The 24,889-nt window shown below is 37.2% G+C and overlaps 1 protein-coding gene across 1 annotated transcript in view; it reads left to right on the top strand.

Moving 5' to 3' along the window:
- THBS2 (thrombospondin 2) overlaps positions 1–24,677 on the top strand; it is a 30,274-nt gene extending 5,597 nt beyond the window's left edge. Inside the window, exons 4-21 of the mRNA XM_057406967.1 lie at positions 2,181–2,374; positions 3,271–3,411; positions 3,643–3,739; positions 4,771–4,941; positions 5,927–6,103; positions 7,441–7,614; positions 8,020–8,147; positions 8,248–8,400; positions 9,401–9,619; positions 11,902–12,009; positions 13,829–13,988; positions 14,975–15,093; positions 15,644–15,878; positions 18,953–19,180; positions 19,638–19,909; positions 20,838–20,935; positions 23,285–23,424; positions 24,110–24,677. Of these exons, the coding sequence (XP_057262950.1) occupies positions 2,181–2,374; positions 3,271–3,411; positions 3,643–3,739; positions 4,771–4,941; positions 5,927–6,103; positions 7,441–7,614; positions 8,020–8,147; positions 8,248–8,400; positions 9,401–9,619; positions 11,902–12,009; positions 13,829–13,988; positions 14,975–15,093; positions 15,644–15,878; positions 18,953–19,180; positions 19,638–19,909; positions 20,838–20,935; positions 23,285–23,424; positions 24,110–24,117 (2,822 nt within the window). The 3' untranslated portion in view covers positions 24,118–24,677. The remainder of the gene's footprint in view (positions 1–2,180; positions 2,375–3,270; positions 3,412–3,642; positions 3,740–4,770; positions 4,942–5,926; positions 6,104–7,440; positions 7,615–8,019; positions 8,148–8,247; positions 8,401–9,400; positions 9,620–11,901; positions 12,010–13,828; positions 13,989–14,974; positions 15,094–15,643; positions 15,879–18,952; positions 19,181–19,637; positions 19,910–20,837; positions 20,936–23,284; positions 23,425–24,109) is intronic.
- Positions 24,678–24,889: the final 212 nt, after the last annotated feature.

Raw genomic sequence — 24,889 nt, 5'->3', positions numbered from 1 at the left:
ACACCTCTCAACTGGAGCAACCGCACAAAGCCCCATCCAACCTGGCCTTGAACACTTCTAGGAACGGGGCAGCCACAGCTTCTCTGGGCAACCTGTGCCAGTGTCTCACCACCTTCACAGTAAAGAATTTTTGCCTAATATCTAATCTCAATCTCCCCTCTTTCAGTTTAAAGCTATTCCCCTTGTCTTATTACTACTTGCCCTTGTAAAAAGCATGTCCTAAATACTTTTGGCACGACTTATACACAGTTCTGGGCAGGACAGATGGCAAAAACATGCCTAAATAGGCACATCAATAAAATTCCTTCTTCTGCTAGATCAACAGAATGACATTTGCATATGTGAGAAGATGCACATTTGCTCTTCTGGTTTCTCATTTTAAAGATGATCATGTGGTTCTTAAGAAATTAGCAGGAAGCCAGCAGCAGAGAACTGATATCCCAGTGATCCCCAGGCATCTTCTTTCAGTCACTGCCAAGCACCAGTAGGAAGTGTGGATTTAGTTCTTCTAACATAGTTTTGGTTTATGTTTCCTGCTGAGATTGCAGCTTTATTAATGTCCTCAGAATGTTCTGGTCAAGGCACATTCCATGTTGGCTTGAAAAATATGAAATTAATGACCTGAGAAGTGCTATGGGGGAATCTGCGAAATCTAGTGTTTCGGTGTGGTAGGAAAATTACATTCTTTCCAGGGAATCAAAAAACAGCTGAAATAAACAGTTATGACACAGAGTTCTGATGTGCTATGTGGTGTATTGGTTTTCTCGCATCCTGTAAGTGAAGCTGGCCAATTACTTCAACTCTGGAATACTGTGAACAATTTTTTGTAGACCTTGGCTAGTGGCAGATACTTCATAGCTAATTTAAAAGCACATCAAGCCGATCATTTTAAATATGGTTGGAAAGTAATTATTTAATGTCATTTTATGAGTTGGTTCTTTTTTTTTTCATTCTTAGCTTTCCAAATGAATGAAGAATACTTTTATTTTCATTCCTTGCACATTTAAATATAACAGTTTACACTGTGTAGTCAAGCATAAGATCAAGCCCTCAAAATTTTGAAGCACTGCCACCTTCTGTGACTTGAAAACACTAGGTGATACTGGGGTGTTTTGATGATGTGTCTTGTTGCACATGTTCCTGTTCTGATGCCTTCTTTTAAAATTACAATATCCTTTCTTCTCCTTTCTGTTATTTGGTAATGTTATTTACAACAGTACTAAACATGGTAAACAAGTCTTTATCAAGGGACAGGGCAGTATGGATTTGAGTATGGCTGATATAAAATGAGGGAACATTGGGCTCCTTAGAGAAATCTTCCATGGAATCCATAAGGCATTTGCATAGTGGAGATTTAAATGCTTAACAGAACACAGACTGTTTTATTTAGTTACCTATGTTCCTTTTTTATTAATTGCTGTGGATGCCTTCTGTTACAGTCTTTTACAAGAATTTGCTAGACAAGGAGGTCTTTGATACTACCTGTCCAGTTCTTCAGTTCTCGCTCTCTAATGCATGCAAATTTTTGTTTTAATTACAGGCTGCCTGATGGAGGAGTATTTAGAATGACAAATCAAATACTGAGCCTGATCTTAGCTTGATCTTCATTTCACTTCAGAATTAAACTATTCTTATAAAAGCTACTCTTGAGTTTTATACCAGGCAGAACAATACAGACTGGAGACTGGTTGAAATTTCATAATTTTTCAAATTTGACCCAAATAACTATGGAATTTATGGGAAGAACAAGGACAATGACTGTTTTCAAGGAAGCTTTTTCCTTCCTTTTTGTCTGCATCAGGGAATAATATGATATGTCATGAAAAACCTGAAATCTTTCATGGCTCTAAGTGGATAAAAGGGGTTGCTTTTTGATACTGTGTCCTTTTGTTATGCCTTCTTCATAAATTAGTGTGCTGCAGTGCCAACTATGTTTTAAAGTGAGGGCCATATGAGACACAGCTTGGCTCTTAGTCTTGAAAAGGGAAAGCTTCTAATTGGAACCAGCTGACATCTAACCCCTCTCTTTTATTCATGGGTATAATCTGGCATGAAGCTGTGCCAAAATAGATGTGTTTAAACCCTACCCATGGGTGCCAATATGTGATTTCAGCAGGAATCTGTAATCTGTGGAAGAACTTTGTGTATGCTGCTCTTCTCTTTCCCTTTCTTGCTACCAGCTGAAGTGAACACCATCAATGAGAGCACGGAAATCCTTCACTTGAGTCCTGCTGTTACAACTGAATATGTGGGCGAGAAACCAGGGAAGGCAGAGTTCTGTGACCGCTCCTGTGAAGAGCTGGGCACGATGTTCACAGAGCTCACCGGCCTGCGCATTGTGGTGAACAACTTAGCTGATAACCTCCAAAAAGTTGTAAGTACTGTAAAGTGTAGAACTTAAAGAAGTCTGCTGTGCAGTGCTCTTTCTCTCTTTGCTTTACACCAGAGGCAGTTAATAGATTTCTGTATTACACATATATAGCTGTTATACACATATGCATATGCGTGTATATTATAATTACATTATATATTAATATATTACATTATAATAATATAATATACACATGTGTATATGTATATACACATATATACACATATACCTGTTGGTATATCTACATAATGTAGAGATGACCTGCATTTTCAAAGTGACTAGTTAGGTAGTTCTTGAGTATAATACTTAAACAATGGCTTGGGTTTTGCTGACTGGATTTAAAAGAGCACACACGCATTCATACGCAGGAGAGATCTGTGGTTGCTGCAGGTTTGGAAATCAAAATTTAACAAACCTAACCTTGTCTGTGTACTGCTAAAGCAGTGTTACCATGATTATGATATTTATGAAAACATCAGCAAGTGGCTAACCAGGGTACCTAAACATGAAGTATGATGGTGACATTTTGCTGTAGTCTGCCCCTCTCATTCTGAATCAGTTAATTCTTTCTGAAGGAAGTTTATTGCTATGCCATATATCTCAGGACTAAAATCTTGCCATCTAAAGATGAGCTGTACTAGAGGAAAGCAAAATTGGGAAGAACAGATTTCTTAGTATTGTGTGACTGTTTTCGTACTGTTATTTGAAGAATTGCTATGTTGTATTCCACTCTCTGAGGTCATCTTTATGTACATGAATATGTAAAAATATACTTTTTTTTTCTTTTTTTTAAGAAGGAAGAATTAAATCAACTAGTGTCTCAGTTTGTTTTTTTTTTTTTATTTAAAATGGTTTGCTTGCAAAGTACACAACTTATTTTCATTTCCTTTGTCCTCTAGTCTGAAGAGAACCAAATTATGTGGGAATTGATTGGGCCTAACAAAACACTGAAGAACCAGTCTGTTTGCTGGCAGGATGGTCGTGTCTTTGCAGACAATGAAAGCTGGATTGTAGATAGCTGCACCAAGTGCACCTGCCAGGTAAGGTTTTGGAAACATTATTCTTTTGCAGGAATGGGTAGTGGGTTTAATTGAGCCCAACTGTCCAGGTCAGGTCACATTTACTGAAGAACTTGCTATTTTTAAAAAGTAGTCCCCATGTCCATGACAGACAGAATAGCTTGAATTTCCATACATGAAATTTCCCCAGATGCTAACCTTTATATGCTTCTGGATGTGAGCATGTCAGTAAATTACTTTCTTTGCCTGTAGGATTCTAAAGTTGTATGCCATCAAATCACCTGCCCAGCAGTCTCCTGTGCTGATCCATCTTTTGTTGAAGGTGAATGCTGTCCAGTCTGCTCTCATTGTGAGTATTTAGCCAAAGAGAAGGATACTCTCTGGCAATATTTGGAATCATTACTAATGTGTTGGAAAGGTCAAAACAAGTAAGAGGTAAAGGCAGGTGAGATCAAATATAAAACTTATATGTACGTAAAGATCATATGAAGTAACTTGACTGCTTGAAGCTACCTTCTGAAGGAGTTGGTCTCTCTTCTGTGATTATATTGGTTGCTTAGAAGTAAGTTGATAACTTGCCTAACTAAGTTGGAAACTAAAGGTTAGATATGTGCTCCTCCCCAGTTGTGTGTCCCAAGTCTGGACATTCTGATGTTTGTTGGTTTGCAATAGCACTGTGCACTGTTGTTTTATTAAGAGTGCAAGTTATTTTTTCCTCTTTGTTACTGTAATTCTTTTACTCAGTTTTATTCCTTCTCTGTCATATTGCTTTACTTATAAACCTTGACAATCTGTTCCACATTTAAGATGGCATTGCAGGCTGTGAACTAGGCTTTAGAGAGACAGCAGTTTTAATAGTTTCACTGGTTAAGTGACTTCAGTGTACTAGACAGGGCAGTTACAGAAGATGATGGTTGCTTAGATGCTCTAAATAAAAACATATTGTAATATACTCAGGTTTTTTGCCTGTTCAGAGCATAGAGTATACTCTTACAGTGTGCTCTTGGTCATGCATGCTGTTATGTTGTGTTAAGAGGTGGGGCCACATTTCATTATACTGACCTGTATTATGAAATCAGAGGCAGTTGGGAAGTCAAATTTTTGGCTCAGTCTTTTCTAGAGATAAAATGTTCTTCCTCCAAAGGTCAGCACCTCATACAAGCACTGCAAGCAAGTTCATGAAGATCCAGTATTCTTACCTGGGCTAACCTCTCATTACATTAAATTATAATTCCCTAAGTTCAGCAGCAGTTTGGGAAAGCAAAATTAGAAAAAGAGAGATCTAAGGGCGAAGTTCATGTTCTACAGAAAGAGAAATGAAAATCTTCTGAGTAGGATATTAGTGATGCTAAGCAGGTCTTCTTACCTTTTGTTCTGCAGCTGATGACAGTGAGGAAGGCTGGTCACCATGGTCAGACTGGACGAAGTGCTCAGTTACATGTGGCTCTGGGACTCAGATGCGAGGAAGGTCATGTGATGTGACCAGGAGTGCTTGTACAGGCCCACACATCCAGACAAGGATGTGCAGCTTTAAGAAATGTGACCATCGCAGTAAGTAATAAAATTTCTCCTTTCCATTTCATTTTTTTTAAATTTCTTTGGGCATCTCTAAGTAAAAACAAACTTAGAAGCTTAGTCTGGGTTTCCTATGAATGCTCACTAGTCAGGGCAGTATGTATTCAAGCACTCATGTATGCATATTTAAAGTAGCTAATGTTACATTCTTTGTCCTCTCACCCCTGTCAAATATTTCTTCTTTTCCTGACAGTGCAATATGTATGTGCATCTGGGCTTAGATCTGTTAAGCATAAAACAGTGGGTCATTTTTTTTTTAACATTATGAAACAGCCTTGAGCAACCTGGTCTAGTGTAAGGTGTCCCTTCCCATGGAAGGGGGATTGGAACTGGATGATCTTTAAGGTTCCTTCTAACCCAAACCATTATATGATTCTCTGAACAGGAGTCTCGTTTGAAGTGAGTTTCAAGACAATGCTGAGTTCATAGTCATGACACATGGGGCCATGTTTTAATATGCTGTTCATTCACAATTATCGGCCCATCCCATTAGCTTAGTAGTGTTTAGAAGTATGGTAATGATAGACTTTTGCAAAATGTTAAACTGCTTTTACATTTAAGGCACTTAAAAAAATCATACTCCAGGTAGTTAATACTGTTGCAGTTGGCTGATATATATAGGCCACTTTAGTACATAAGACTATTGCTGAAGCTGCTAGATCTCCAAAAGTACATTTTAAACAAGTTATTTCATAGGAACAAGTTTATTTTTAATATTAAATATTAAAATGTTTAAATATATAACATTCATATCAGTCATATATTGGTCGCTGAGATTCTTAAGAAAGCTGTACTTGAATGCCTGAACTTATGTGGTGCTTTGTACAAGTGACAGTGGTAGGAACGACACGGGGCATTCATCAGATGTTGTGAGAGGCTTAATATGAAGGTTAACTTCACAAGTGAGCTTGCATTACTGCTGCAGGTGGGCTGTTTCTTGAGTTTTGGTCTTTTCTCACAGTACGCCAAGATGGTGGCTGGAGTCACTGGTCTCCCTGGTCTTCCTGTTCAGTTACCTGCGGAGTAGGAAATATCACCCGCATCCGCCTCTGCAATTCCCCTATTCCCCAGATGGGTGGGAAAAACTGTGTGGGAAATGGGCGTGAAACAGAGAAGTGCGAGAAGGTTCCATGTCCAGGTATGTCTGTGGCCTTGAATCCAAGGCGATGCAATAATAGTCCAGCTAATTTTTCTCTCTTTATTTAGGTCTAAGTTACAGTGAATTTCTGTGATGGAAAATATAATTTATAACTTGGTTTGAAATAATATAATTTATAACTTGATTTGAAATAACACACAAGGGTGCTCTTAAAATCAAGACGGCAATGAAGTCAGAGGTTTTGTAAACCTCCCAAGTTGTGATTTGGCTTTAAACATTAAGAGTTTGAGAAATTTTCATTTTATAACTTAGTGATTTATCTCTGTATATCAAAAGTACAAACACTATCTAAAAAGGAATTGTACATGTTAGGAATAGACATCCAGTCCCTTAGTGGTCAGGTTTCTTTGAAAGTGTGTATACATATTTTACACATATTCAACTCAAGTGTTACAATTTTCTTCATCTCCACTCCTTAATCTTTTCAGAGACCATTCACTCTTTTCACTTTCATTTTTCTTTCATATATTTTTCCCATCACTCTTTTCCCTTTATATGTATTTATTTGTTCCTTCCTCTGTTCAGTCTTTCCATTCTACTTACAGAATATGAGCTTGAAAATGATGTCAAGCTTCCAATCTGATAGTACTTAAATAGTTATATTCACTTTTTTTTTTTTGTTCTAGCTGTGCATGCGAATTTAGTGAAAAGGTTATTTAAGGACACAAACCATGGCCCTTATGTTTTTTTTGCAATACCAAGAACACACCCAGAGTTCGGTTCAAAGATGTTTGTATTTCGAGAAAATTCAGAATTAATGAACGAATGATCAGTAGAGTTCTACCAATACAAAACATGCACAACAATCAACAGGTTATTTATACTGAGTCAAGGAATACTGCTGAAGATACACTGAATGGATGACAAAACAAAAATGATAGCTGCAACCTTACTGAGAATACTGTGAGGATACTGTTGCTATTAAAAAAGCCACAAAGCTCGGGTCTGGCTCAGCAGAAGTTTGTATCCTGTGATCACTCTCTGCTTTCTGTGCAAAAAATTGAAGCTTAGTAGGGAGTTTTGAAGACACTGTATTTTTTCTCATCAGCTTAAATAGAAATGCACCATGCCATTGGGCACAGCATGTTGTTTTGAATTGCTGGCCAAAAAATGCCTGTAAAGCAGTTGGGTATTTTTTTGTTTGTTTGTTTCTGAAACATTGCTATCTCAGTGTAAGACTGTGCCAGCATCTTTCTTTCTATGCGCATAGTGAGAAACTGTCTTCTGTCAAGAATCTGAAGAAAGGGTTATCATGGCATCAAATGTTGTCCCCACTATACTGCCTGTGATGCTCTTTTCTTTTCTGCATGTCCTAGTGAATGGCCGGTGGGGTCCTTGGTCTCCATGGTCTGCCTGCACTGTTACCTGTGGAGGAGGAATTCGTGAGAGGTCTCGCCTCTGCAACAGTCCAGAGCCACTGTATGGAGGAAAGCCGTGTGTGGGAGATACCAAGCAACATGATATGTGCAATAAGAAGGATTGCCCAATTGGTTGGTGTTTAGTCATTCTTTATGCAGTCTGACTAATTGTTGCCATTTCTTTAATGGATAATTATGAATCGAAACTATAGAAAACTAATTATACCTTTGTTTCAGGAAAAGGTATTTGACTATTTAGGGTACTTTTTAGGTCATGGAGATTTTTATAAATATTCTTAATACTGATTTCTGAACAAGGATGCATTTCTTAAACAGGACTTCTCTATGTTGTAAAGTATTCAACTGGATGTAGCAATCTAATATTATAGAATTAAATCAATACTATATTAAATGAATTTAATAACCATCATTCTAAGGGCCCTAAGCTAATGAATAGAGAATACCTGTTTCTTAAATGAAATTTTATATGCCTTTTATGCTCCTAACTTAATATACACTTTTATGTGTCTTTGCCAGATGGGTGTTTGTCAAATCCTTGCTTTCCGGGAGCAGAGTGCAACAGTTACCCAGATGGGTCTTGGTCATGTGGGCCATGCCCAGCAGGTTACCTTGGCAATGGTACTGCCTGTGAGGATCTTGATGAGGTACTGGCTTTGTTCCCATCAACATCAGGAAATCACTAAAATTTTCATTATTTGGGAATTACATAGCCATCTCATTGATTTCTTCTTTCTTTTCCTGCAGTGTATAGCTGTGTCAGACATTTGCTTCAAGGTGAATCAAGTCCATCGCTGTGTGAACACAAATCCAGGTTTCCACTGCTTGCCATGTCCTCCGCGCTATAAAGGAAGTCAGCCCTATGGGGTAGGGCTGGAAGTTGCCAAGACAGAGAAGCAAGTGAGTGATGTTGAAGAGAAATTGAGGGTTTTGAAACTAATTCCCACCTGAAAATATCTATGAATGGAAGCATGTGATAAACTTAGGTACCAAAGATAAACTGAAATAGATAAATGCTGTTTCAGAGTATTCTGGATTTGAGTAACAAAACACTGAATTTCGAGTTGATTTTTTTAAGGGTTTTATTTCCATTGGCATCTACACAGTTGTTCCAAATGAGTGCTAAATGCCAGGAACAAGCATTCCCCTGCTATGATCTCCTTTCTCTAAAGTGTACATGCCTACTCTGGGGATTGGAAACTGAAGAATCAGTATCGTTCTCTCCATAGGTATAATGCTGAGAATGTGGATGTCATTAGACATATGTCTGAAGTTCTTACTCCATAAAACAACACCTCTTAATGGTGAAAAACAGAAGTGGAAGTAATATTGAAGACTATGGTTTGATAGACAAGACAAAAAATGTTAAAACAGATGTCATGGGATGCCTTTGTTGCTGTTGAAACAATCTGTGGGTAGTTCAGTGTGTGAAGTCTAAATGTAGAACATCTGTGTGAGATTCTCAGACACTGTTAATGAAAATATATTTGTTGTACATGAGAATTCGTTAAGGTCTCTGATTTAAGAAAATAAGATAGTCCTTGCATACTGACAGGCAAAAGACTGAAGGGAAGGAGGTGAGCATATTTTACTTTCTGTTGCAGTTAATTTCCAGGGATTAATGACATCTGGATGAAAGCAGAGTTCTGAAAATGTTAATCTCACACTTTAATTGCTTTTTGAATAATGTCCAATTTTTCCTGTGGTTTGTTTTAATTATTTTCATTGTACACACTGTTTGGAGTTGTGAGCTGACGGAGCAGTGTAACTTACTAACCACAGTTAAAGCGAGGTTCCTGTCTTTAGGCATCTGAATAACTGTCCTGATTTTTGACAAAGTTGAGGTGCACACAGCTGACTGTGAGTATCATCAAGTTTCAGTGAATATGGTCTCTTACAGGTCTGTGAACCTGAGAATCCATGCAAGGACAAGACGCACAGCTGCCATAAGTCTGCAGAGTGCATTTATCTGGGCCATTTCAGTGATCCTATGTACAAATGTGAATGCAGGACGGGATATGCTGGTGATGGGCGCATCTGTGGTGAGGATTCAGATTTGGATGGCTGGCCTAATAATAACTTGGTCTGTGCTGCTAATGCAACATATCATTGTGTCAAGGTAAGTGAAAAAAGTTGATGAAAATGCTGTGCAATAAACAAATTTTCTCTCCTTTTTCTAAATAGTTGAGTAACACTTCTCAGCATCAAGCTGGTGGTTGCGTTCATTAAGCTGGCAGGTGAACGTGCTTGGATACTTAAAAAATGAGGAAAGAAATACCAAAATTACTTGAGTTCTAGACCACTCCAGTGGTTTAAAAAAAACCAAATACAAATCAAGAGAATAGGAAAAGTTTGAAAACAGGCTGTTTGAGAGAATCAGGTCACTCGATTGTAATCCTTTTGAACTTGTGAGTCTAGGCTTTATCAGCAGGATAGTTTCTGGTGGAAATTTGAGCCTCAAATGTTGATCTTCCTCACTGTAGTCGATGTCTGTTCATTGTGGATCCAGACAATTGAGCAATTGCAGTGCATGTATTCTTTTTCAGTTCCTGTCATCAGAATCTGCAACATATTGACTCAAGATGTAAAGCAAAGGATTACTTTTCACAAAAAATCAACATGCTTAACCCATTAGAAAAACTGTTTCCAAAGGTTGATTCATGGTTTCTCTAATATACGTGTCATTCTAATAGACACAAGTATTTCATTTAAGGGCTCCCTTTCCAGCCCTTCCAAAAAACCTTAAAAAAGGCAGGTATTTTCAGGTATTTATATTCATTATGAAATACTGAGGTTGAGTAACTCAATTAAAAAGGAAAAAACAATGCTGCTTTCTTCAGCTAATAATGATTGAAAATTAACTTATTGTCTAATCAAAGCTATATGTATAAAGCAAGTAGATGTAAATAAAAACAAAACCTTAGCAATATCTTTTAGTGTGAATTTTATTTTCATTCACATGAAAGTATAATTTTTTCATTAATATTTGTCATACCAACACACAACTTTGTCAATAGGTGAACTAGAGATGCCTATTTTCCACTAGGTTTGTGCCTCAAGGTTTGAGTTCCCAGGTGGAAGGTGCGATGTCTAAGTTCTTTCTAGTATCTTAATAACAAATTTCTAGAGTGCACTGGTAGGATCTCTCTTCTCTGTCCTGTTATCTCCTTTTCTTAAGTTTATAGGAGCTTGCTGCCCATGATGTCTCTACCTTACTACTTGATTTGGATGAAACTGGACTCAAATCTATAGAGAATGCAGAAAGAAATACATAAATACAAACATACAAAGTGATTGGGAAAGCTTCAACTAATTTCTTTCACTATTTCAAAATAAGGATTTTTTTGTATCATTGGCAACCAATGTTGAGTTGGTTGAGTCAGGCTGTTCGCAGGTATTTGGCATAAAAGTGCCATAAAAAAAAAAAATAAAAATTGGAGTTGCATTGGGATTTTGATATTTATCACAAATTTTCTAGTTCTCGTCTACTTGAATTACTTACATTATTAGAAGCACTGAGATTGAAAACATGGCTAGGAATCTTACTATGGTATTAATTTTCTTAAGGTATGTGTTACGAAAAAGGTATTTCTGCATGCAGTTGGCAGGTTCAGTTTTGATACAGTAGACACAGAATGTGATGAGTGAGAATAACAGACATATTCTTAGCCAGTGGTTGAATTGCAATCAATTTTTAGCTGATTCTAGTATTTTTAAATGGAATACATCTTAAAATTTTGATAAACCACTTCTTTTTTTTTTTCAGTGTAACGTAAGACTTGCTCATTTAATTGTTCTTTACAAAGCTGTGATACAAAATGGAGGTTCATTTGCCTTTTGTTTTCAATTCTATGGGAGCATGAGATTGCCAAGGTACTCTGCTGAACAGTATAAAGGCACTTTTTCCAAACCCCTTTCTAACAGTGTGCCCCTTCATTGCTTCATACTACTTTGTTACAGTAACTTTCCATATGAGCAACTATTTCTGAAGATCATCTCCTGGCTTGTGTCTTTATTTTTCTGGCAGCCAAACCTGGTCATTTTATTTGTAATCTTCAAACAAACTTCATGAGTTGTCTATAAAAAGTTGATGTAAGAGTTCATGCGTGTGCATGTGGTGTGCTTGTTCTCTGCTAGATGGTTTCATCTTAAATTTACTGGAAACATTGCTTTGACAGGAGAGGTGGGAAATAGAATGATTTGCAGATGCATTTCACTTACTTTACAATATGAAAGCAGCAAATGAACTACTATCTTTGGCAGCAAACAAACAGGCACTTTAAAAAGTATTTGTGATTGATCTTGTTTTATAGTCTCTGGTGTAGCATATCTACTTTTTTGCCCAGGCAAGTCATTCTGACATAATATAAACATAATGCACTGATTATTTCTTTTGGCCAGGATAACTGCCCCCTTCTGCCTAATTCTGGCCAAGAAGACTTTGATAAAGATGGCAAAGGAGATGCCTGTGATGAGGATGATGACAATGATGGTGTTGAAGATGACAAAGTAAGATATGTTTCTGTGTCTTCAGTACACTTGACCTAAACAACTGGCTTTAACAAAAACCATTACAATAGATGAGAGCTTTATTGTCCAGAACTTCAGCTGAGTTACTCTGCACTGCCTTTCCTGGATGATATCTGGTACATGGTAAAGCTGTGTTTGGTCAAAGGAGAGTAGCACTGTGAAGAGCAAAGCAGCCTGGGGAACCTGGGTGTGAATTATGTTCTCCATATCAGTTCTGGGTTCAGTTGTGTGCATAAAAACAGACCAATGGAAAGTAGCTTTGGCTTCTGTATTTTGCAATGGGAGGATGATAGGTCCATCGTATTTGAAAAGCTGGTAAATACTACATCTGAGCTATGTTGGAAACAAGGGATGATGGGTAATAATAACAACTGTAAACACAGCCAGCATCAATGGCAAATGACAGGGAGAAAGTACCTAGCCTGGTTCATACTTTACTCCTCTACATCTGCCAGCAAAACTGAAATTAATTTTCCCGTAGAGTCCAAAAGGTAGACAGTCAGTCTAAACTTGTTCTCCCTGCACATCCAGCAAAAGGACAGAGGATCCACCAGAGTGGGATTCACCCTGCCTGTTCTGAACATGTTGAGAATGAGTGAATTGGTTTTAGGAGTTCACTGCGCCTCTTTGTTTCCTTCAGAGGAAGCCTAGATGCCCTAGAGCTTCAGATGGTCAAAGTTGGGTTAGGCCTGTGTTCATGTAATGTTTCTGTTTGGAAGATTTCAAAAACAAAAGAATAATTTGATAAAAGAATATGATTTAGTACATAGATTTAAAAAAATTGTAGCCAGAACAATTGTTTTATGAACAATATATTTTTTTAATTGCCACTACATCTTGTCCTCGAGTATATAATTTATTTCTGAGGAATTTAAAATGTGTGAAAAGGCTATTTCCTAGTAAATCATTTTTGCTTTAGCAGAAAAAAAAGAGTTTAAATTTTTTTTCCATATGACTTCTGTTCAGATTCCATGATGCTGATGTAACCCTCACTAAAACTAATTAGGTTTGGTTTTATTGTTCTTTGCTTTCCACACCAAGTACTTCCTTGTGCCTGTGCAAAAGCCCATGTGTAATTTGAGGATGTGTGAAACATAAGAGTTTTTGTTCTGGCAAACTTCCAAATTAGGGAACAAACTAAAAAAAATTTTCAAAATTCCCCTAAAAGGCATGGTCCCAGGGAAAAAATATTCTGAGTCAATGATAGTATTTAAAATTAACTTTGCTTTTTTGAAACATTTTACATCTTACTATCATACACAGTATAGCAGAACCCACAAAAATGTTGATCCTTTTTTAAATTGAAAAATCAAAATATGTGGTTTTAAAAGTGAGAATATTATTGCTAGTTTGTTCCAAAAAAAACCCCTCAGAGTAATAATTATTTTTTTCTCAGAAAATATAAAATGCAGCTGAAATTGGCCTGATTTTGCAACATGTTCTGGTTTTGTCTTTTTTAATAAAATAATGCACGTACAAGTAATACACTTTTGTTGAAATATGAATAGAGATCCAACTTAAAATGCCTATTGCTATCCTAGTGATATATGAACACATTCACATCATGTACTAAACCAGCTAGTGAATCAGTCTGTCCAGATGGCACCCCATTACCACCAAGATTTTCAGTGAAAGTACAGCTTGTGCATTAAAAAAAATGTAAATTAATAGTTTGATTTTTGGTTGTTTTTTTTTTTTTTGGCCTCTGTCCAAGCCTAAAAGGAAGAATTACCACTTCATAGTATGCTCGCATGAGTTGTGATTTATATTCTGAAATCTTCTATTTCTTCTTACTTAGGACAATTGCCCTCTTCTGTTCAACCCTCGTCAGTTCGATTATGACAAGGATGAAGTTGGTGACCGCTGTGATAATTGCCCCTATGTGCACAACCCTGCTCAGATTGACACAGACAATAATGGGGAGGGTGACTCATGTGCTGTGGATATTGATGGAGATGGTATGCTTTCAATTTTGCAAATTATATGCTGTTCCATGAGTATACTTTGCTTTATGTCCAGTAAGATGGGCTACCTGCTTTTATACATGGAATAAAATTGGGCATAGCAGCTCAAAAAGGCAGAAAAGAAGACCTGAATTTCATCTGTTCTGTGTAGCCAGAAAGTCCCTAGATAACTACAATGGATATTATTGAAGAATAATTCACAGCAAGTCTTTTATCAGTGTAACCCTAAGAAAAAAATATTTGTCTGTGTTCCAAAGTAATCAGTGTCTAATATAACATTTCTGTTGACTTCTTTTTTCCTTTTTAGGGAGGTAAAATAGCATCAGAACATCCAGGCATTTAAGACAATGCCTGTAGGAAATCAATCCTCTTTGCTATAAGTGTAAAGCAAAGCCCACAGTAATCCAAATACACATTTTTGTGTGTCTTAAAATAATACTAAAGGTGCTTATTTCATCTACCAGTGCATGCCTATATAACTCATATTTGATCAGATTTATGGAGGGGAGGAAAGCACTTAAATGTCTCTCAAAAAATTGTGAGAATAAGGAAGTACTAGAAGCTGAAGGAATCCAGTTTTGTATTTCCTTCAGTAACAGTTTAAACTTCTGGATGCTTATTTGACTTGAACTTCTGAACATTTTGAAGTCCTCTCATCCCTGCGATCTTCAGGTTCTTAGTAATACTTAGAGATAGATCTGAATTTGAAGAAAATTTGAAGTGTAATCATATGCTATTGGCTGAAAAAATTATGCAAACATCCAGGGGCCATATAATATACGAAATGGTTCTTTTATCCTTTCCAGAGAGATATGCCAGTATGTTGCAGTATTCAGAAAACTTGTGAACCCCTTAAGAGCCTTCCTTCTTTACTAGTGACTCCTACAGTTGTGTGTGTGGCTGGCTGTGCTGGATGCTATATCATTCTGATTTTTTCTGATCTTTTCAATCTTTTTTCCTTTTTTTTTTTTCCTTCATAGACATTTTTAATGAACGAGATAATTGTCCTTACGTCTATAACACAGACCAGAGTGATACAGATGGTGATGGAGTTGGTGATCAGTGTGATAATTGTCCCTTGATGCATAATCCAGACCAGGTAAATGTTAGAGATCATTTCCTTAATAGTAATATCAGAACAAGAGTAGAGAAAAGAACATGAAAATTGTTATCAGTCCCTGTTTACTGTAGAGCTGAAGAAGAGGACCTGTATTGCTAATATTCACATCTCAGGTTGTCAGATCTCTTTGCAGCAGATTGTTCTGGGTTCAGCAGTAGCAGTAGTAGATGAAATGGAAGTAAGGGTGATGATGTCTTTCAATTCATCTTTAAGCCTTTGGTGAACTGCTTTATTGTCCCATGGCAAGTGATTACAGCCTCAGGGCTACATTTGATATGTCTGAGTTTGCTGGTTGATGTGCAGATAAGTAATGTCAAGTGTACAGAAGCAATAAGAAAATGTGCTGCCCAGACTGACACTCCCTTGTGATCTCTAGAATGAGAACAATGAAGATGATTGTGGCCAAAGACTTGCCCTGGAAATGTCTTTGGGACCAGATCTTGTGCACTGATGGCAGGATAAGTGGCCATACTAGTTTGAAAATGTTTAGTAACCCTAATAAATTTACTCTTCAAATTTTTTTGGGTAGACTGATGCAGATAATGACCTTGTTGGTGACCAGTGTGACAACAATGAGGACATAGATGAAGATGGCCACCAGAACAACCAGGATAACTGCCCTTACATCCCCAATGCAAACCAGGCTGACCATGATAAAGATGGTAAAGGAGATGCCTGTGATCCTGATGATGATAATGATGGTGTCCCAGATGACAGGGACAATTGTCGTCTTAGATACAACCCTGAGCAGGAGGATTCTGATGGTAAGAACAATAGCATATCTATTTAATTTAGTTCTTAGTATCCGATGATCTTGGATTATTAATATATGATAAAGAGAGAGACTTCAGCTCAAACCATGCTGTTTTTGACATTTGAGACACTATCGACTTCAGTGGAACTGAACTGTCCAGTTTGGTCCAGGGTCAGAGCAGTAGAACAGAAGAACATCTTTAACAAATACAAAAAGAAAAAAAACCATTTTTTTTGTATACTTATGATATTCCCTTTGAATTGAAATATTAAAAATCTGGGAAAATATTTCAAATAGAAGTTTTAAAAAGTTAAAAATTAGCTGTTTTTCTTTCCAAACATTATATTCTGAAAATCAGAATAAGAAAAGAATATGGTTTACTGCTCTGCTTTATTTTGAAAACCAGACTATTTCACCAGGTTTTTTAGGTCTAAGCTTCTTTTTAATTTTTAACTGTTTTGGTAAAAAAAAAAAACACAACAACAACAACAACAAAAAAGAGTTTCTGTGAGCAGCTTTTCTCAAATTTGCTTTATAAGTAGCCTTAAATATGTCTCAATGATGTACATGTCTGTTTTTAAAATAGTCATATCACAGTTCAAAAAATGGATATACAATTGTTCTTTTCTCCAATTCTGTGGTAAAATGTTGCTGGTTACTCTCAAACAGCCTTTCTCTGTGCTTGGCGGTATTTCAGTAATGAAATAGTGATGACAGTTTCATAATCATAAATGTCATTTAGAAAACATTTATGATCTATTGAAAACCAGCATAATATGTCTACAAGTAATGGCCCTTGTAGTAAATACAGGTGAGCAATTTCTGTTCTGAGTTATACAGCTTGCTGGAGTCATTCCATGGTGAGATTGGAAGAAGAATTTGGTACCTACACAATACAGTTTTAGGTACCTTTAGAAAGATAAAATTCTGAGCACTGACTCTTTTCCCTCTGGCAGTAGGAAGTTTGTAGTCAGTAGTAGTTTTTAAATTACTTAACCCTTCAGTCCAATTATATATTTGGAATATAGTTGTACTTGCCAGTCTCTGGAATCACCCCTTAATTTCAGAAGTATTTCAGAATAAAGGTGCCCCCAAACTGGGATAGCTTGTTGTAGTCATCTGTCATCTGGGTCTTGAGGGAGGCTGCATTTAAGTATGGAGTAAGGATCGCAAAAAGCATAAATATAAACAGTTTAGCCAGCTCATCACTGTCATTAGTGGTAGGTCCAACAGAAGTCTTGGAAAAGCAATAAATAAAGCCAAAAGATGCTCCCATGCTCTGAAGATGTGAGCTATAGCATATGAAGATGAGGCCCTGGAGAGAGCTCTTGGACATGGCTGGGTAAACAAACACTTTCTAACTTTCCTTGACATAGAGTCAATGTAGTCAGCAGCAGCTCAGTACCAAATGAACATCAGCAGGACTTTTCAGCAAATAATTAGATTCTCCTGTGACTCAAGAATTACCTCTTTCATATTGGCAAAGAGAATAAAATTGGAAATTCATTCTCTTTTCTCCAATAAGTACCAAGACAAACAGGTGCAGGAGCACACAGCTGGTCAGGATTGAAGTTCTCCATGGCTGATTGCCAGAGTGGAAAATGGGACCATTTTACCATGTATCTGAACTGCAGAGTGTCTTTGAGATACTAGATGCTTCATCTTTTCCTGACTTTTTTGTGTTGGTTTTTTTTGGCTGTTGCCTAAAGCTCATTCTGCTGCTTTCTCTGTGAAAGCTTTATACTTGGACAATGCTGTGCTGGTTAGGCTTAATTATGTAGCTTTCCATTTGTCTGTGAAGCATCTAGTAGCAGGTCAGTATTGAATGAGCTGGATCATTGCTATTTCCTATTGTGTTAATTCCCATGTTCTTAGAGCAGTCACAAATACCTTAAAAGCAGCTGCACAGCTGCATGAGGATAGAAACAAATTAGCTGACAGTTCTGGTTTTATGTTAGTACCCAGTGTAATATCCAGTGGTTTCTGTTATAAAAGTTGGAGCCATTTGCAAATTTGTTTCTGTACTTGTCTAGCAAAGATTTTCTGCTATATTTTCAAGTGTTTGTATTGTTATATGCCACTGAATAATAGTGGCATTGGCAATGAGTTTTTTTTTAGATGCCTTCTTTCCACACCTACTGTTCAAGGCAAGACATCTCTCCAATATTATTGGTAAATTAAGAAAGGAAATAATTTTTTGTCTTTTTTTAAAAATACTGAGTATAGTAAAAGTACTGGGCAGAAGCACAACTGTAGCTGAACTCTATGGATGTATTTTTAGGTTCTCTAAAAACTTATGCAATTCATGTAACAAAACTTAGGATTTCCATTTCTCCAAGACTAGTCCTATTGGATACAGTGCTTCTTTATTTTTTCTTACATTTTTCTGAAGCACCACGTTTTCTTTAAGACAAGTTGCTCTACCCACGAGTAAAGGACTAAGAGTGTCTTTCAAAATACTACAAAATATTGCAGTATTTTACTGCAATACTGTCTCCACTTTCTTTTGACATCTGGGTGACACTTCTGCAGTCTGAAGCACCTTAGATGGAACAAATCTTGAGACAGAGCTAAAAGTCTGAAAATATTTAATATCTTCAATAGTATATACAGATTTAGCAATGTGCAGGAAGATTAAGTTTTTAATGCTATTGTTTGAATTCATTTACACTGCACATATTAATGTGGCATTGTATCCACATCTGGGACAAATCAAACTGAAAATGTAATACAAGAATTAGTGAATTACATAGACATAGTAAACTTCCAACTTTTCCCACCCTGATTCCAAAGCAGCATGTGGTCTGGGGCCAGATTGATCATTGTCATAAACCACTGACAGGACAGTTTATTGACGATTTTGGCCCTGATCTAAGTTGATGATTTCTTCCAGTCATTACCAGCAAAATATCAAATTGACTTTTAGAGAATGAAGTTTTCTTTGGAGTCATTCGGAGTGTTCTTTGAGAAACAAGAGAATAACATACTTATGTTTATCATAAATTTCTTCCATCACTGGGAGAGCTCCTAGGAAGGCTGGATAAATTGTTAACGATTGCATCTGTTTATTCACATTGCTTATAGGTGATGGCAGAGGTGATATTTGCAAAGATGACTTTGACGATGACAATGTCCCAGATATTTATGATGTTTGCCCTGAAAACAATGCTATAAGTGAGACTGATTTCAGAAAGTTCCAGATGGTCCCACTGGACCCCAAGGGAACAGCTCAGATTGATCCCAACTGGGTTATTCGCCACCAAGGCAAGGAACTGGTACAGACTGCCAACTCTGATCCTGGAATAGCTGTAGGTGAGTATCTGAAGTCAGGTGTTGTCTTCAGAAAATGAACCAGTGATCTGGTGATAAGGAAAGGAAAAAGTAAAAAGGTAGATAAACACACCTTTTTGGTGCTGCAAGCAAGTATGGGAACAATGTATATGCCCAAATGAAAACCAGGTCAATGCTGTTTGCCTTTGACTATTTATCTGATTACTGACTGTAACACACATAAAATACCCAGTTGAAGAACTTGATATAAGTATAGTGCCTGCTGTCTTCAATGTCCCTTGTAAACAACTTATTTCCCTCCAGAAGCCTCCATGTAATAGGTAGGCAAGTGTAATTACTTCCTCTCCTACAGGTAAGAAAACTCAAAAGGATAGTTTATGACTTCTAGCAAAACTCAGGATAGACCTGGCACTCTTTGGTGTGGGTGGCTGGGCTCAGCATGGTAACTCAATGGTTTGTCGCTTTTGTCTTCTCCCAGGCTATGATGAGTTCAGCTCTGTTGACTTCAGTGGGACATTCTATGTTAACACAGATCGTGATGATGATTATGCTGGCTTTGTGTTTGGCTACCAGTCCAGCAGTCGGTTTTATGTTCTCATGTGGAAGCAGGTCACTCAAACCTACTGGGAGGACAAACCCACCAGGGCTTATGGCTATTCTGGTGTGTCACTCAAAGTAGTAAATTCAACAACTGGTGCTGGTGAACACTTGAGAAATGCCCTCTGGCACACAGGAAACACACCTGGACAGGTGAGAGATTTAAAACTTCAGGCCAACAGTGCATGACAACTATTTTAAGAATAAGGGAGGTGTCTCAAAGAATTTCTTTTCCCACCTCAATTTTTGTAGACATTTATCAGCTTTTCTTCAATTCCCACATTACTAGTGTCAATAATATTTGCATTGTGTTTCAAAGAAAACATTACAAGTATAAAAAACTATAAGTGGAAAAAATTACAAAAGGGAAAATGTGATGTGGTCCAAAGAAAGGAGTGAGAGGTCTCAGTTATCCACAAATCCTTTGTGAACTCTGTATTGGCACTTGCTTCTTTGGCGTTCCAGCTTGTTTCGATTATACGTGGAGTTCAGTAGCCAGTGACAGCCAAAGAGAAAATAAATGAAAACAGTGAGGAAAAACTGGTGCTGCTCCAAATAGGGCCCAGTCGTGGAAGAAATTCATGCCTTTTGGAAATTAGTTGAGCTTTGTGTGTAGATGGGAATTTAGAACTTAGGGGCTCCTTGCAGGAAGAGGACCCTGACTGAGTGGAAGCAATTTCAAGGAGCAGACCACAGGCAGTAACATCTGTGCAAGCTGCAATCCCTCTTCTTTGGTGGAGTCACTCATACAAATAGGAAAGTTAACACTGACTCTGGCAGCATGGGTGTGTATGTGCAAACAAAGGCAGGACTTCCTAAGGGAAGTCAGGTTTGATGCTGTAATGGTCTTCAGTGACTTCAGCTATGAAACTACAGATGAGTAACTGATCAATAATTTAAGATGTAAATATTCATTACTCTGCCCCTATAAGAGAGGTTTGGGGACCATACCATTGAATATTAAACACTATTTTCAGTTTCATGCTCTGCAGCAAATGAGCTTTGGCTGCAAGTACAGTTTCTATAGTGGATGTACTGGAGCACAGTCTGTTCTAATAAGCCATTTGTATTCCTACTGTAGGTGCGCACATTGTGGCATGATCCCAAGAACATTGGCTGGAAAGATTATACTGCTTACCGGTGGCATTTGATTCATAGACCTAAAACAGGATTAATAAAGTAAGAAATGTTTCTGCACCTCTATTTTCTAGTAGCAAAACTTTTGTCTCTCTTGGTGTAAGAGCTATGCTATCAGTTTCTTTGTCAGTTCTGATAATGATAATACTTGTGTGACAGTTTGTTATAGTATTTTGGGGGCATTTTGTTACCCTTAGAATAAGTTATTTTTCTTTTCAGCTGTTTTCAATTTAGTCTGGATGGTTCAGTATGTACATCAGATAAATATTATTGAATTAAAGAAAGCAAGAAATTTCTGGGAAAAAAGAAAAAAAAAGCTTTTCTGTAAAGGAACCAAAAATTCCAGAGCAAAACTAAAGCAAGATTAGAACACGAGATTCCTCCGCAGCCTCTGGAATTTGAATGAATGAAATTAATCAGAACCATCAGAATTGCCACAGGGAAGTAGGCCAATGGCTTGTCTACTTCAGCATCCTGTCTCCCATAGTGGCTTATATGGAATGCTGCAGAAGTAGCTATGTGCACATCTGTAATGCACACAACAAGGTGCTATGTCATATGACTTTCCTTAGAGCCCAGCTGCTTATCTAATATTCCAAAGAATGAGCATTAACTGTCCCTGTCAATTTTATCTTCTACTAACTACAGGACCTATAAAGGGTGTTTTCCATGTGGCAGAGTATGAACTTACCTCTTAAGGTCTTGTTTGTGCTTATAGCAGTTATTCGTTTTGCTGTAAGAGAGAAAGGGTAAACAAATCTGGATGCACTAAGTTGCTAAAAGTTACCTGTTTCTTGGAAAGAAAATAATTTCTTTATGCGTGAAAGTATTGCAGTGCAAAGAATTGACTGATACAGGTCAAAAGGAAAGTTGAGTTTTTCATTCATGTTGCTGTTATCTGTATCCTCATTTGCAGAATCTTCTTAGTGTCAGACAAAGCATGTTTCAACTGGTAACCCATTAAATTATTCTAGCATGACAAAGTCTATGATCCAGGGCATTAAATTCTTTAATTCTTTAGGGTGGTTTTATAGATAATAAAATCAATCATTTCACTAATATAGTCATGAAACCATTTTATTTGTACAAAAGCAGCAATTTCTTATTAACATGTTTTGAGCTACATGTTCTTGGTTTGGTTTTGTTTTTTTTTTGGTGGGATAAAAGATTTATTAAACTCTTTCCATATGTTTTGGGGTTTTGAAATATCGAGGATTACATTAAATAGGGTTACTTGAACATGAAAACCTGTCATTCTTTTTGCTGTTCTTTTTACAGGCCGTTAAATACAGATTTCAGGATGCAGTTTCATACTTCTCTTTGGGCACTTTTCAGAAAATAAGACACTTTAAGATATAGCAAGTGCTGTATATGAATTCCATCCTAAGCAGAAATCTCCCTAATCCTTGATTTACAGGAAGTTGCTTAAGTGTTTTAGTCTTCCTATGAAGCCATGTATTTCTGCTTTGTATAACTAATGTATTAATTGAAGCAGTACCATGATCCCTTCCTCTAGAGACTTCTTTAACTAACAGACTATGGAGTCTTTTCTTATTTGACCCTAAAGCTATTTTAAGAGACTGAGAGCCTAAGAACTTTGACTATCTCAAGGTCTCCCATGAGAACTGGAGAATCCAAGCTCAAGGAACTGCAGTCTATCTGATAGAGAAGGAAAATGAAGAAATGTCTTGGTCTTTTGGCTTCAAGTTAGGTGTCCAAAACACTGCAAGAAACAGTCAACTCTTCCCCCTAAAACAACAAAAACCCAAACCAGCCCACCAAAACCTCTACAGACATCCCCCCCACACACACGTTCTCTTTCTTTTCCAATTTATTATTAGTCTAGTCATTTGTGTCCAAACCCTTCCAGCTATCATTAAGCTCTTAAAATGTCTGAAATTGAGATTCAGCATATCTCCAATTAATGTTTAGTTTTACTCAAGGGATGGTTCTTACAATTTTAGATGTTGGCCCTTGCACCTAAAGATAAATAAATCAGCCATTCAGACAGCTGTGAAGATGACTTTGCTAAGTGATGTGGCAAGGTCTTGTGCTAACCTCTGTGTTCACAGGGACAAGGGCTTATCAATGAATGCTAGCACATGACATAGTTCATTCCAGGAGACATGACTTCAAAATAAAGAATTGGGAAATCTTTTGCAGATGGTGTGCTTGAAATTACTTATGGAACAGCTCCACTGCTTCTGATTAATGTGTTGTGGCTGCCAGCCAGGTGGGCGTGAGATAGAGATGAGAAGTGATTCTTACAATGCAATTGGGTTTTCTGGTGCCTTGTTAAAATTAATTCTGTTTTAGTTCTTGGGAACTGTCAGCAACACTGAACACTGTTTTATTCTTCTTGTCTAATTTAGATTATGTTGTTCTTTACAGAGTTTTAGTGTATGAAGGGAAACAAGTCATGGTGGATTCTGGACCAATCTATGATACAACATTTGCTGGTGGACGATTAGGCCTTTTTGTCTTCTCTCAAGAGATGGTCTATTTCTCTGACCTCAAATATGAATGCAGAGGTTAGTTACAGAAAATGTCTGGAGAATGCTGAAGACTTTGATAACCTGTGGAGCAGAGTGAAATATGGAAACTAAAAGTATCCTGTAGTTACTGAAAGCAATATGTAATATCATAACATGGAGTAAACCTTGATTTATTGAAATACCATGAATGCCCTTTGCCCATATAATAATCTCAATTTAAATAACAAAAATCAGATGTTTTAATGCTACCCACCTGGAAAAAATGAGATTGAAATCTCTAAGCAAGATACATACTTAGAATTCTCTGTATACATTTGCTTTCCTTTGTAGGCTATTTCAGTGTGTCCTGCGGGCAGAGCTACTTCTGGATCATCCCTCATTCAAGAGGCATGAAGGGGAAAGCAGATATTTTTTAATGAGCATGTCTGTCTATAGTGCCTTGTCTGAAATGTTTTGAAATATGAAAATGCTTTCCCAGGGTTTCTTCTATGTTATTTTTATATACATTTAGATATGTAGGTGCACATACACATACGTGTATGTCTTGCTACACAGGCAGATACCTATTTTTATGTAAGTGCTCTCACATTTGTAGAAAATGCAGAACAGGAAAAACATTGTGTGGATCTTGGTTGTACCATGATGGAGCTCTTTTCTTGTGTTTGACTATCTAACCAAATAAAGCAATCACAATTAATACCTTTTTTCCCATTTCTTTCAGATGCTTGAGCAATGGTTGCTGCATTACCAGCAAAGTACTGTAAATGCTATGCAACCTAGACACCTCAGTACATCCTGGTACTCCCAGTTTCTATTTTTGTGTACCTCCTGTCCTCTGTCCTCGTGCTCCACCCACCAGGTACCTCCCTGCTGCCAGGAGTGCCTCAGCCATCCCTTCACCCAAGTGCCTTCTCACAGCCAGGATTAATGAAACCTAAATGTGAGCATCTGACCCACCACTGAAGCAGTAGCAGATTGATACATTAGAAAACTTCTGTAGAGTGAAAACATGGGGTTTTATTTGTCTTTTTTCAAGGAATGACGTTTACATATAAAAATGTAATTACTTAATGTATTTATATATATGGAGAAAATGAGGGGGGTGATGATTGTCAGTCATTAAGTGAGGAAAAATGTGTTTGAATAAGTTTTTAGGTGTATGATTGACACTTCCTTGTTCTGATCAGGACTGGACTTCAATAACACGAGGCTTCTGGGTCTAACTTTAGCAAAGTGATGGAGGGCTACACCAACGGTGTCTATAATAACAGTGAAAATGCCTTTGAGTAATAAAGATCAACTATGAACACTTCTCGATCCAAAAAGATGTTCTTTAGCTGATGAAGATGCTTTTACACCTATTAAAATTACAGTTGGTAGAAATGCCAGATTTGAAACTTAAAGCCTAGTAGGAGCTTAATTCAGGCCAAACACAATCTAGAAACTCCCATGTGAAAGGGAAGAATGAGTCATGTAAGCATGCAAAGCCATCACTATTGTC

Source organism: Pezoporus wallicus, unplaced genomic scaffold, assembly GCF_028554395.1.
Source record: "Pezoporus wallicus isolate ANWC-B61680 ecotype Strahan unplaced genomic scaffold, APGP_CSIRO_Pwel_v1 scaffold_6362, whole genome shotgun sequence".
In the NCBI taxonomy this organism is placed as follows: Eukaryota; Metazoa; Chordata; class Aves; order Psittaciformes; family Psittacidae; genus Pezoporus; species Pezoporus wallicus.
This window is presented reverse-complemented; position numbering and strand designations above follow the sequence as displayed.